Source organism: Takifugu rubripes, chromosome 19, assembly GCF_901000725.2.
Source record: "Takifugu rubripes chromosome 19, fTakRub1.2, whole genome shotgun sequence".
In the NCBI taxonomy this organism is placed as follows: Eukaryota; Metazoa; Chordata; class Actinopteri; order Tetraodontiformes; family Tetraodontidae; genus Takifugu; species Takifugu rubripes.
In genome coordinates this window covers 19045987-19059301 of record NC_042303.1, presented here as the reverse complement: position 1 = coordinate 19059301, position 13315 = coordinate 19045987, and the positions used below count along the sequence as shown (strand labels likewise).

General features: G+C 50.5%; 2 protein-coding genes across 4 annotated transcripts in view; both read right to left on the bottom strand.

Moving 5' to 3' along the window:
- Window positions 1-2530: 2530 nt before the first annotated feature.
- Window positions 2531-6074, bottom strand: ppp1r15b (protein phosphatase 1, regulatory subunit 15B). Its single transcript, XM_029826201.1, has 2 exons — window positions 3880-6074; window positions 2531-3380 (listed from the first exon to the last, which is right to left on the bottom strand). Exons 1-2 carry the CDS (start codon window positions 5479-5481, stop codon window positions 3171-3173), a joined length of 1812 nt encoding a protein of 603 aa, XP_029682061.1. The 5' UTR covers window positions 5482-6074; the 3' UTR covers window positions 2531-3170.
- Window positions 6075-6776: 702 nt separating this feature from the next.
- The window catches only part of LOC105419181 (phosphatidylinositol-4-phosphate 3-kinase, catalytic subunit type 2 beta), a 39917-nt gene continuing 33378 nt past the window's right edge, over window positions 6777-13315 (bottom strand). Inside the window, exons 30-33 of one of the 3 annotated variants that reach the window (XM_029826197.1) lie at window positions 10597-10669; window positions 9659-9765; window positions 8971-9099; window positions 6777-7478 (exon numbers count right to left, since the gene is read on the bottom strand). In XM_029826197.1, the coding sequence (XP_029682057.1) occupies window positions 7284-7478; window positions 8971-9099; window positions 9659-9765; window positions 10597-10669 (504 nt within the window). In that variant the 3' untranslated portion in view covers window positions 6777-7283. Of the gene's footprint in view, window positions 7479-8970; window positions 9100-9658; window positions 9766-10324; window positions 10435-10542; window positions 10670-13315 lie in introns of those variants that run through there. The other 2 variants (XM_029826198.1, XM_029826200.1) reach the window with 2 other exon arrangements.

Below are 13315 nucleotides of genomic sequence, written 5' to 3'. Positions count from 1 at the left end.
GCAGTTGCCAGTGAAGCACATGCAGATGTTCTGTTGCTTGTTCTGTGGACATGGAAGCCAAATGATTCCAATGAGTCCAGGCAGCAGCTCAGGCTGCAGGGTGTGTGTCTGCATGTAAACAGTCATCACTGTGGTGTGTGTGAGGACAGGAAAGGTGTGTTCCAGACACCTTTCATCTATAAGTTCAGGATTCACAAAAAGGAAACTACAAACACTCATTTTTTCAGTCTGTCTTCTTTGATGTGTGACAACAAACATGATCCCTAAATTATAACCATGTCCTGGTGTTCCAGAAGTGCAGTACTTTCTGTTGTGTTGTAGATGTCAGCATCTAATCTTTGATGGAACGTGTGTCTCACCTGGTGAAGGGGCGGAGCCTCAGGATGCAGCAGGTTCAACATGAGCGCTTTGTCGTGCAACATCTGGGAGCAGCAGCAGCAGCAGCAGCACATGAAGGTGAGTCTCTCTCCAAGTATCAGCGTTTAGTATTTAAAGGGCCTGATCATCATGGACGGGCGGGCGGACGGGCGGGCGGGCGGGCGGGCGCTATTAGGGTGTCACAGCTGTAGGTGTGTTATTAAAACACACAAATATGCAAGAAAGAAAAAAGAAAGTGTTCCGATAGAAATGGCAGTAGTTCAGGGTTAGACAGACACTGATGAAGGCGTGTAAATATATATAATATTATATAATAATAATATGCTTTCAACATAAATCATGTGGACGTGTTCCAAGGTGTGCAGACTCCTCCAGGAGGGGGGCCTAACCCTAACCCTAACCCTAACCCTAACCCTAACCCTAACCCTAACCCTTGTCTCCTCACACAGGTTGTACGATGAGTTCCACCTTCTCTCCATCATCGTTCATGAGCTTGAATCTCTCTAATGCTGCCGTCCGCTGTGAGGCCCCCCCCACCCCATTCCTACTGCACCCCACCTGTATGGACTCCTGTAAAGGTCCCCTGAGGGGGCCAGGCTCTGGGCTCCTGCCCTACGTGTCTCCGTTCCAGCACCACAGACCTTTCAGTCTGTGTGAATGTCCTTTTGAACCAGCGTTAATCCAAAAACGGAATGAGCGTGAGCGTCAGAGGGTCCGCTGTGTGAACCAGGGCTACACCAAACTCAGGAGCCACCTCCCAGCCCAGAACCAGGACAAGAGGCTCAGTAAGGTGGAGACTTTGCGAGCTGCCATTCGTTACATAAAGTACCTGCAAGGTCTGGTGGACGTGGAAAATCCCACTCTCACCAGCTTGTCTACTGGGACAGATGTTGGACGGGGGTCTCAGAACTCTTCTTCTGCTCCAGAATCTGGGAGCTCATCCAATGGATAGACATTGGGGGTTTACGGGGGTAGGCTGAGCTCTCCGAGACCGGACAGGAAACTGCTGACAGGAAATGGCTGTTAGTATTAGCACTGTAGCGGAGTTAGCTCATAATATCTACTAAATCTGTGGAAATACCGGGAAAGGTGCAGTGTTTATTTACACACGAACACCAGGGGGCGACACTGAGAAGAGTACTGGGACTAACGTCACGAACCGAAGAGGAGTTGATGGACTGTTGTCAGCCATGATTTCCCTTGAACATGTCTTGATATTGTGCTCATGTCATCCAGCCGAGTCCAAGGCTTTGACCAGTAGGGGCAGCATAGCGCCACAGTGGGTAGGGTTAGAGGGTCAGGGTTAGGGTTAGATCCTCACGTCGTTCTGGGTTCTGGATTAAACAACCCTGAGGTCAAGTTTTCCTCGGAATTTCAACATTCTCCCCGTGTCTCTGTGACTTTTGTCCATGTCCCGAGGCTTCGATGTCCAAAGACAAGCAGTCGGTGGAATTTGAGACTCTAATTTAGGTTGGGACTGAGAATGTGTCTCACCTAATATCATCATATGTTCTGGGGTTGATGCTGCTTAACACTGTTTTCTGGAGGTTATGCAAATATCCTTGGATTGAATTACTGCAGGATCTGGACAGAACTGTGATCTTTGTCCAGGTCCTGGATCCTCTGACTCCAGCTTAATCTGCTCCTCCGTGTTCTTGAAGGTGTCTCCATCCTCTCCTGGTTGTTTTTGTTGCTCCTGCATCCTTTCCGGCCACATCTTTCCTTCCATTCTCTTGTATTTTTGTATTGAGTTATTGACGTGGTAGAAATGTGAATGATATTCTACTTTAGTGAGACGCTCCTGCTGTGGCTGGTGGGGTAAAGGGAGCCAAACAGCAAATAACATGCAAATAATCGCTCAAACTAAAGACAGAACTAAAATGGAGGGCTGGGAGTGCAACTATGACGTCAGTGACTGAACCCTCGAGCATCTGCTGCATCTGCTGTGCTGAAGAAGCTGCGGTCGCGTTGGCCGCTCGGCCCCGAGCGAGCGGAGGTTTCCTGCTGAAACAGGCTGAACCAGCCGAGTCCCACTTCCTCAGCAATGACGGAAATAAAACCCCTTTTTGAGGATGTTCTGATTTACTGGTAGTAGCATCTGCTGACCTGATGTGGCGCTGTGGAGCCGTGAGTGAAGAATCGAAGACGTCTGTCATCATTCAATATCGATTTAATATTGATGGTAAGATATTAGAAAAATACTTTTTTCTGGCAGAAACCCCGAGTCATTCTGCCAGACTAATCATATGCAGTGTTCAACGACCTGATGCACAAAGATCAATCACAGGTTAGCTGATTTTCACAATAAAAGCATCTGAGAAACTAACCAATACTGTTGAGTATTAATCCAGGATTGATCAGCGATCCAGCAAGCAGATGACATTTTTTAATCAATTAAAACACTTCTATCTTTGGCTTCAAAGGGAGAGAATACTGAACAATTACCAAATTGGTCTTTCTGTCTGGTTAAAATGGTGTCGCGTCATCAAACTGCTTCTGTTCCACCAGCGATGAGACCTGATCAATAAGAGCTGCAGGCGTGGAGATGTTCTGAAGCTTCGGAGGGGTCGGAACCACCTTGTTGGTGTGTCGCACCTCAAACATCAAACTAATGTGCCATCACCTCCAGGGCTCCTCCCTCTGGAAGCTGGCCTTGAAGGGGCCATTTCCATGACTGGGTCCCGTGACCACGTGGCGAGCAGCAGCTGGACTCCTGCTGCCCCTGCCCCGGCCCCTGCCCCTGCCCCTGCCCCTGCCCCGGCCCCGGCCCCTGCCCCGGCCCCTGCCCCGGCTCAGGTGTCGTGGTGGCAGGCGCCGCTCAGACGGTGGTACACCGCCCTGCGGTGCTGAGGCTGCAGGCAGTAGGCGATGCTCTGCTCCACCTCCTGGCAACGCCGCAGGAACCTGCAGCGATCGCGAGCTAACTCCTCCCACGGGCCGCGCCGGTCCTCCTCCTCCTCAGCACCGATGACGACCTCGTCTACGTGCTCACAGAAACGTACCTGAGGGGAGACCACAGGTAACATCACACTCGGAATGTGGACAGCAGAGCAGCTGCTCTCCTGAAACTCCTGATAAATATCAATAAGAATTATCGATACTTCATGGATAAATGGCATTAAAAAATAGTTTTCCACATGACCCTGAAGGTCTTGAGAGTCTCCAGCGGCTCCTTCACCAGTAACCTGTTGTTCATGGTCTTCCTGAGGTTGGGGGGTCTCTGGATGTTCCACGATGGTGGAAGGTCAAACACCATAAATCCAGTTGTAATTACACAAGTCAGGTTGCTGTGTGTTTCTTTAAGCTTTATTCTTTTAAATATTACATCAAACACTTCCTTCAGGTTTGGAGCTGCGAGCTCCTGCAGGAGGAACTTTCCTCCAAGTGGGACGTGGCCCATTTGGGCTTTTCTTCAGAAATCATACAGAAGAAAAGCGAGACAAATGCAGAGTCTCTGCGGTTTTGTCAGATGGTGTCTAGCTCTAAAAGATGCTCACTGACCTTCTTGATGGTCCTTCTGGACTGTCTGAGGGCTCTGGAGCCACTCTCCGGGCTCTCTGCTGGCTCATCCTTTGGTGATGTTGATGTATGTGCATGGGAGGCCTCCGTGGTTCTGGACCCAGTCCCTGCTTGACCAGGCTCTCGAGTCCTCAAAGTGGCCTGGAAGTTAAGTGGGCTGTAGGGGTCCAAGCAGGTGCTGAAAGACGTCCACAGCCGATGGTTCTCAGCTTCATCGGCATCGCTGGCAGAAGAAGAGTCATCCCAACTATCAGAGGAGGGCTGGGGGTCTGGAAGGGAGGTCAGGCAGGGCAGGGTGTCGGGGCCGGACTGGGGGGGTGAGGGGACGGTCACGGTCTGGGGCAGAGTCCTGGTCTGCAGTTGGGCCATGAAGTTCAGGGGGTTATATGGGTCCATGTTGTGGCACAGAGAGCCCCAGAGATGCTCAGGGTCCAGTTCTACTTCACTCTCATCATCTCCGCTGGACTCGGAGAGACTGGACGAACCCTCACTGTCAAAGCCATCATCATCCTCCTCCTCCTCCTCATCACTGAACTCAACATCTGATTGGCTGCTGCCACCATCATCATCACTGCAGGGGCAGCCCATGATGAAGGCAATGGCTTTATTTTGGCACTTGGGGAGGGTTAATGAATCACATTCAGCTTGAGCAGCTGTATCTTCTGCTACTGATGGATCGGCCTCCTCTGAAGTGTCCTCCTGCTCCTGGATGGACTGGACTGTTGGACTTTCAGCTTCTGCTGGTGCCACCAACAGCTCTGGCAGCATGTGAAGGCAACTTATTTGGAAATGTTCCTCCTCCAGACTGGAGTAACCATTGTCCTGGTCCAGGGTCACAGGCCCTAACCCTGAACCACTCTGGTTTAGCAGAGCCCCCTCCACGTTCTGGACTGTGTGAAGAGCTCCACTATTGAATTTCACCCCTTTGTAACTGGTCGGCCCAGCACTTTCTCCTAGAATCCACCTGCTCTGGATGAATACAGCCGGTGCTTTAGGCTTGGAGAGCGGGGCGGTGAGGTCTCCATCCTGAATATGGGACACATCTGAAAGCAGACATTTGGCTGAAGCTCCACTGCCTCCCCAGGAGCGGGTCCACCACCGAGCTCCACCTGCACGGGTCTCAGGGACCCAGGTCCTCAACGCAGCCAAGTTCATTTCTTGAGAAGTCGACCACACGCGACTGAAGAAGGTCCTGCTTGAAGATCGCGTACTCCTCCGGTCCTGGCAGACTTCGGGCCCCAGTTCTGTGTTGGCGGCGGTGGTTCCGTTGAACAGACACTGCAACTGGCTCAAGTTTGAAGCCGTTTGTGTCACCGGAATCATGTCGTCCAGCTGCAGGAAAAAGGCATTTTCTTCAGACCAACAGCTGGTTGTCATCGAGCCGGCCCAGTCGTCACACAGGGCCAGGGTTCGAGGCCGACCCGTAACGCATCGATGCAGGAACGACAGCGGCGGCCTGGACAACACGCCGATCCACGGGCTTTCCTGGCTGCGCAGGCCGGAAGACGGAAGTCCCTGAGCGGCTTCGGAGGTCAGGGGCTGCCGGCCGGATACATTTTCGTCCCCAAGAAAACTTCGAAACATTCTTCAACCGAACCTTAAAAACAAGAGTCACTCGCAGATATATATAGATACCTGGCTCCAGTCAGACTAACACCAAGTTTAAGATTTCGAATATTGGCAGTAAAGAAAAATAAGGTTCAGTTTCTATTTGTGTCCTGCTGCTCACAGAAGATCCAGGAACCATCGACCGAGCCGCTGCTCTGCGCGGCCATGGAGCTCTGCTGGCTGCGGGCACTGGGGGACTTCTTCCCGGCGGAGAGCCTGAGAAAGACCGAGACGAAGCTACACAATGAATCCAAATGGTGTCGCGAGTGGAAAGAGGTTTGGGAAGAAGAAGGAAGAGCCATTTTCTGTTAGATCCAATGGAGGAAGCGGCGGCTGTTGGGCTGAGAAGGCGAATCGAAGCTCGTCAGCAGATCGTTACGAGGATTTTCACAAAGGCTCTCGGATCACTTCTCTTTGGTTACGTTCTGCCCTCCATCCCGAATATCGACTTTAATCGAAGGACTCGGATTCTTGGTAGTTCAGAAAAGATTTCATCAGACGCGTCAGGGACCGTCGCTGTGTTACGCTTTGATGTGTAGGCGCAGCTGTCAGGGACCGTCGCTGTGTTACTGGACTGCACGTGGACGCGAACGGTTACATAACCAAAACGCACAGAACCGGTGAGAAATAGGACCTAGAATGAAGGAAATGGACAATATCTAGATATCTTCGTCTGGCTCATCACTGCTCTTGCTTCTTCTTATATTTAAACATTACCAGCATGTGATTGAGATCTTTTCCTCAGACAAAATGTTTTTTAATTCAATTGCAGCAACTCATCAGTCCTCTTGTGAAGCCCAATATTTTAGTCAACAACGCGAGCTGAAGTAAAGGAGGAGCTGTAATGTCAATGTGGTGACAGCTCCTCACAATCAGTGAGACCAAATTCATTTTGCTATTTACAACATAAAATCAAAAGGTTAATTTCCACAATTTAAAATGCATGTTAGTTTAATAACGACATTCAATCACTTAGTAATTACCAATACAATTCTTACATTTAACTAATAAAGAGCAGTATTCCAACCCCTGATTGCAGATGGCCTAAACATCAGACCAACCTTTATATAAACCTTAGTGGTGTTCCCCCGCCTGACCTGCTGTATGTGACCTTTCATCACATCCTTCTGTTTCAAACTGATGACATCAATAAGATGCATTCAACAAATCTCTCCAAAAAATGTGAAATGGATGAATGAAGCTTTATGAAAACTCTTAAACATCAGCTCCAGTCAGAAGAACTGAGAGAAATGACAAAAGACATGAAGAAATTCTCACTATTTCAAGTTTATTCTGTAGTGCAAATGATAGAAAAGGTGTTACGGGTGAAATTTAGATTAATAGAAGCCTAGAATGGAACCGAGGGTACATTCACCAAAAACACACTCCAGTGTTTACCCAGCATGCGTTTCAAGTGCTGGTCAGCCCCTAAAGGAAGAGCGAGCAAGCGTTAAAGTGAGGCCGCAGAGGGGACATGTGGACATGTGTTTGGCCCTCAGGCCTCACCGCACACTTCCAGGGTAATGGACCTTCCTGGGATGTTCATTAGGAAGATCAAAGGAAATCTTTATTAGATGCAATAAGTGGGAAGCAGCTGCTACAAAGTCATTTCTTAACATTTTTCAGTGTCGTGTTTATTTTGAGATAAAAACGTGTCCAGAAAAACACTTAAATCTTTGCCTTGCACACAAAGGCACAGCATTTTGTTTTCACAAAATGATCAAAACTCAATTGATAACAACTTCAAACCACCGTTAAAGCACTTCATTGTCTTTGACTCAGGTGCTGGAAGCTGAGCCAGCAGCACTCAGCTGGTGCCAGTCCACCCAGTGCTGGCCTGGGACCAGCCTCTTCAACGGGATGAAGGCTTCTCCCAGTAGCGGCGTGTTCTCCCAGAATGCACCATCACCAAGAACCCGCAGGTGGATCACCCTCTGGTCCAGGTCGCCTTCAGGGATGCGTTCATACACCAGCTGACCGCCAATGGCATGAGGGAGAAAAGAAAAGGGCATCAGGACAACTAATAACTACCACTGGCTGTTGCCTCAACCTTTAGATGACTGAGTCACTAATCATGGGTTACTAACATGGGTCACTAACCCTAACCCTAACTAACATGGGTCACTAACCCTAATCATGGGTTACTAACATTGGTCAATAATCCTAACCCTAACTAACATGGGTCACTAACCCTAACCCTAACCATGGGTTACTAACATGGGTCACTAACCCTAACCCTAACCAACATGGGTCACTAACCCTAATCATGGGTTACAAACATGGGTCACTAACCCTAACTATCATGGGTCACTAACCCTAACCCTAACATGGGTCACTAACCCTAATCATGGGTTACTAACATGGGTCACTAACCCTAACCCTAATCATGGGTCACTAACATGGGTCACTAACCCTAACTAACATGGGTCACTAACCCTAATCATGGGTTACTAACATGGGTCACTAACCCTAACTAACATGGGTCACTAACCCTAACCATGGGTTACTAACATGGGTCACTAACCCTAACCCTAACCAACATGGGTCACTAACCCTAATCATGGGTTACTAACATGGGTCACTAACCCTAACTAACATGGGTCACTAACCCTAACCATGGGTTACTAACATGGGTCACTAACCCTAATCATGGGTTACTAACATGGGTCACTAACCCTAACTAACATGGGTCACTAACCCTAATCATGGGTTACTAACATGGGTCACTAACCCTAACTAACATGGGTCACTAACCCTAACTAACATGGGTCACTAGCCCTAATCATGGGTTACTAACATGGGTCACTAACCCTAACTAACATGGGTCACTAGCCCTAATCATGGGTCACTAACATGGGTCACTAACCCTAACTAACATGGGTCACTAACCCTAACCATGGGTTACAAACATGGGTCACTAACCCTAACTAACATGGGTCACTAACCCTAACCATGGGTGACTAACATGGGTCACTAACCCTAACCCTAACTAACATGGGTCACTAACCCTAATCATGGGTTACTAACATGGGTCACTAACCCTAACTAACATGGGTCACTAACCCTAACCCTAACTAACATGGGTCACTAACCCTAACTAACATGGGTCACTAAACCTAACCCTAACTAACATGGGTCACTAACCCTAACCATGGATGGAGCTTTTTTCTGTGGATGTCAGTATGAAACAGAATCTGCTGCATGATGATCTGGAGATTATCTGAGTTTCAAACCTGAATTACTGAACTATCTCCTTCAAACAGGTGAGCAAACAGGTGACCCACATCGCCTGACGTCCCAACCTGAGGATGTCTCCTCCATGTTTTACACAGCCCGCTTTAATGTGCGGAGGTAGCTGCTGAGTTCAGGGCTACGCTAGTACTGAAGCCTCTGATTGGCTGGAATGTGTGGTCACTTCCTGCTTGTGATCAACCGACATCATCAGAGAGGAAGAAGCACTGCTACCATCTCATTGTAGGTGGGGTTACAGGTTCTGCGAGCCGCCTTGGTCTTCTTCTTGCTGGTCTTCTGGGGGTCCGGGAGGAGGTAAAGCTTGACGTAGGGGTCTGGATCGGTGCCGTCCTGCATGGGCGGCTGCACAGATCCACAAAGACCAGTTTGTCATCTCCACAGTCACAAGGAATGCAGCAATGAACTCATTTACATCACACACACTCAAACACACACACACACTCACACACGCACACACACTCACTCACACACTCAAACACACACACACACTCAAACACACACACACTCACACACACACGCACACACACGCACACACTCACACACACACACTCAAACACACACACACTCTCACACACACACACTCTCAAACACACACACTTACTCACACACACTCAAACACACACACTCTCACACACTCACACACACACTCTCAAACACACACACTCACTCAAACACACACACACACTCAAACACACACACACTCACACACACACGCACACACACACGCACACACACACACTCAAACACACACACACTCTCACACACACTCACACACACACACACACACTCTCAAACACACACACTTACTCACACACACTCAAACACACACACACTCTCACACACTCACACACACACTCTCAAACACACACACACACACACACACACACACACACACACTGACCAGGCCACGTATGTGCATGACCATGATGAAGAGTTTGTCGTTCTTGTAGGAAATGGACAGTTTGACCTCGCCGAGCTCGTTGCCTGAAGCTGGAGACCAGACGGCCTCTGAGGAGCAGAGAACACAGCGTTTACTCAAAAACAATCCACTGGTGGGCAGTTCACCTGTACGGGGGTGTTCACCTGTACGGGTGTGTTCACCTGTACGGGGGTGTTCACCTGAACGGGGGTGTTTCCATGTACGGGTGAGTTCACCTGTATGGGGGTGTTCACCTGTACGGGGGTGTTACTGTGTACGGGTGTGTTCACCTGTACAGGTGTGTTCACCTGTACGGGGGTGTTCACCTGTACGGGGGTGTTACTGTGTACGGGTGTGTTCACCTGTACAGGTGTGTTCACCTGTACGGGGGTGTTCACCTGTACGGGGGTGTTCACCTGTACGGGTGAGTTCACCTGTACGGGGGTGTTACTGTGTACGGGTGTGTTCACCTGTACGGGGGTGTTCACCTGTACGGGGGTGTTACTGTGTACGGGTGTGTTCACCTGTACAGGTGTGTTCACCTGTACGGGGGTGTTTCCATGTACGGGTGTGTTCACCTGTACGGGGGTGTTACTGTGTACAGGTGTGTTCAGCTGTACGAGTGTGTTCACCTGTACGGGGGTGTTCACCTGTACGGGGGTGTTACTGTGTACAGGTGTGTTTCCATGTACGGGTGTGTTCACCTGTACGGGGGTGTTTCCATGTACGGGTGAGTTCACCTGTACGGGGGTGTTCACCTGTACGGGGGTGTTACTGTGTACAGGTGTGTTTCCATGTACGGGTGTGTTCACCTGTACGGGGGTGTTTCCATGTACGGGTGAGTTCACCTGTACGGGGGTGTTCACCTGTACGGGGGTGTTCACCTGTACAGGTGTGTTTCCATGTACGGGTGAGTTCACCTGTAGGTTTACTGCTGGGTGTTGCCTTCTCATCTCTGGGTAGTGGGTGGAAGAAGGTGCACACGAGGTCACTCTGGAACACAGGTGAAACCAAGTTTAACATAAATTCTCGTTTTTTTCTTCTTCATTTGTTTAAAGCTGTGATGTCATCAGAGCTGTGATGTCATCAGAGATGTGATGTCATCGGAGCTTGATTTTGAGTCAGCCTGCCTGTCTGTCAGCCCGTCTGTCCTGTCTGTCCATCTGTCCTGTCTGTCCATCTGTCTGTCGACCTGTCTGTCCGTCCTCCTGTCTGTCTGTCCACCTGTCTTTCCGTCCTCCTGTCTGTCTGTCCGTCCTCCTGTCTGTCTGTCTGTCCTCCTGTCTGTCCGCCTGTCCTCCTGTCTGTCCACCTGTCTGTCCGCCCGCCCGCCCGCCTGTCCGTCCTCCTGTCTGTCTGTCTGTCCGTCTGTTCTCCTGTCTGTCTGTCTCTGTCCTCCTGTCTGTCAGCCCGTCTCTCCTCCTGTCTGTCTGTCCTCCTGTCTGTCCATCTGTCCTCCTGTCTGTCAGCCCGTCTCTCCTCCTGTCTGTCTGTCCTCCTGTCTGTCCATCTGTCCTCCTGTCTGTCAGCCCGTCTGTCCTCCTGTCTGTCCATCTGTCCTCCTGTCTGTCTGTCCATCTGTCCTCCTGTCTGTCTGTCCATCTGTTCTCCTGTCCGTCTGTCCTCCTGTCTGTCTGTCCGTCTGTCCTCCTGTCTGTCTGTCCATCTGTCCTCCTGTCTGTCTGTCCATCTGTTCTCCTGTCCATCTGTCCTCCTGTCTGTCAGCCCGTCTCTCCTCCTGTCTGTCTGTCCTCCTGTCTGTCCATCTGTCCTCCTGTCTGTCAGCCCGTCTGTCCTCCTGTCTGTCCATCTGTCCTCCTGTCTGTCTGTCCATCTGTCCTCCTGTCTGTCTGTCCATCTGTTCTCCTGTCCGTCTGTCCTCCTGTCTGTCTGTCCGTCTGTCCTCCTGTCTGTCAGCCCGTCTGTCCTCCTGTCTGTCAGCCCGTCTGTCCTCCTGTCTGTCAGCCCGTCTGTCCTCCTGTCTGTCCATCTGTCCTCCTGTCTGTCTGTCCATCTGTCCTCCTGTCTGTCTGTCCATCTGTCCTCCAGTCTGTCCAGTCTGTCTCTCCTCCTCCTCATCATCATCATCCTCACCACCACCATCATCCTCACCACCACCACCATCCTCCTCCTCCTCCTCATCCTCACCATCATCATCATCCTCCCACCACCATCATCCTCACCACCACCATCATCCTCACCACCACCATCATCCTCACCACCACCATCATCCTCACCACCATCATCATCCTCACCACCATCATCATCCTCACCACCATCATCATCCTCACCACCATCATCATCCTCACCACCATCATCATCCTCACCACCATCATCATCCTCACCACCACCATCATCCTCACCACCACCATCATCCTCACCACCACCATCATCCTCACCACCATCATCATCCTCACCACCATCATCCTCACCACCACCACCATCCTCCTCCTCCTCCTCATCATCATCCTCACAACCACCACCATCCTCCTCCTCCTCATCATCATCCTCACCACCATCATCATCCTCACCACCACCATCATCCTCACCACCACCATCATCCTCACCACCATCATCATCCTCACCACCACCACCATCCTTCTCCTCCTCCTCCTCATCATCCTCACCACCACCATCATCCTCACCACCACCACCATCCTTCTCCTCCTCCCCTCCTCATCATCCTCACCACCACCACCATCCTTCTCCTCCTCCTCCTCATCATCCTCACCACCATCATCATCCTCACCACCACCATCATCCTCACCACCATCATCATCCTCACCACCATCATCATCCTCACCACCACCATCCTCCTCCTCCTCCTCATCATCCTCACCACCACCATCATCCTCACCACCACCACCATCCTCCTCCTCCTCCTCATCATCATCATCCTCACCACCACCACCATCCTCCTCCTCATCATCATCATCATCCTCACCACCACCATCCTCCTCCTCCTCCTCATCATCCTCACCACCACCACCATCCTCCTCCTCATCATCATCATCCTCACCACCACCACCATCCTCCTCCTCATCATCATCATCCTCACCACCATCATCATCCTCACCACCACCATCATCCTCACCACCACCACCATCCTCCTCCTCCTCCTCCTCCTCATCATCCTCACCACCATCATCATCCTCACCACCATCATCATCCTCACCACCACCATCATCCTCACTACCATCATCCTCCTCCTCCTCATCATCATCCTCACCACCACCATCATCCTCACCACCATCATCATCCTCACCACCACCATCATCCTCACCACCATCATATCCTTCAACACCAGCCATCATCCTCACCACCATCATCATCCTCACCACCACCATCATCCTCACCACCATCATCATCCTCACCACCACCATCATCCTCACCACCATCATCATCCTCACCACCACCATCATCCTCACCACCATCATCATCCTCCTCATCATCATCCTCACCACCACATCATCATCCTCACCACCACCATCATCCTCACCACCATCATCATCCTCCTCATCATCATCCTCACCACCATCATCATCCTCACCACCACCATCATCCTCACCACCACCATCATCCTCACCACCATCATCATCCTCACCACCACCATCATCCTCACCACCACCATCATCCTCA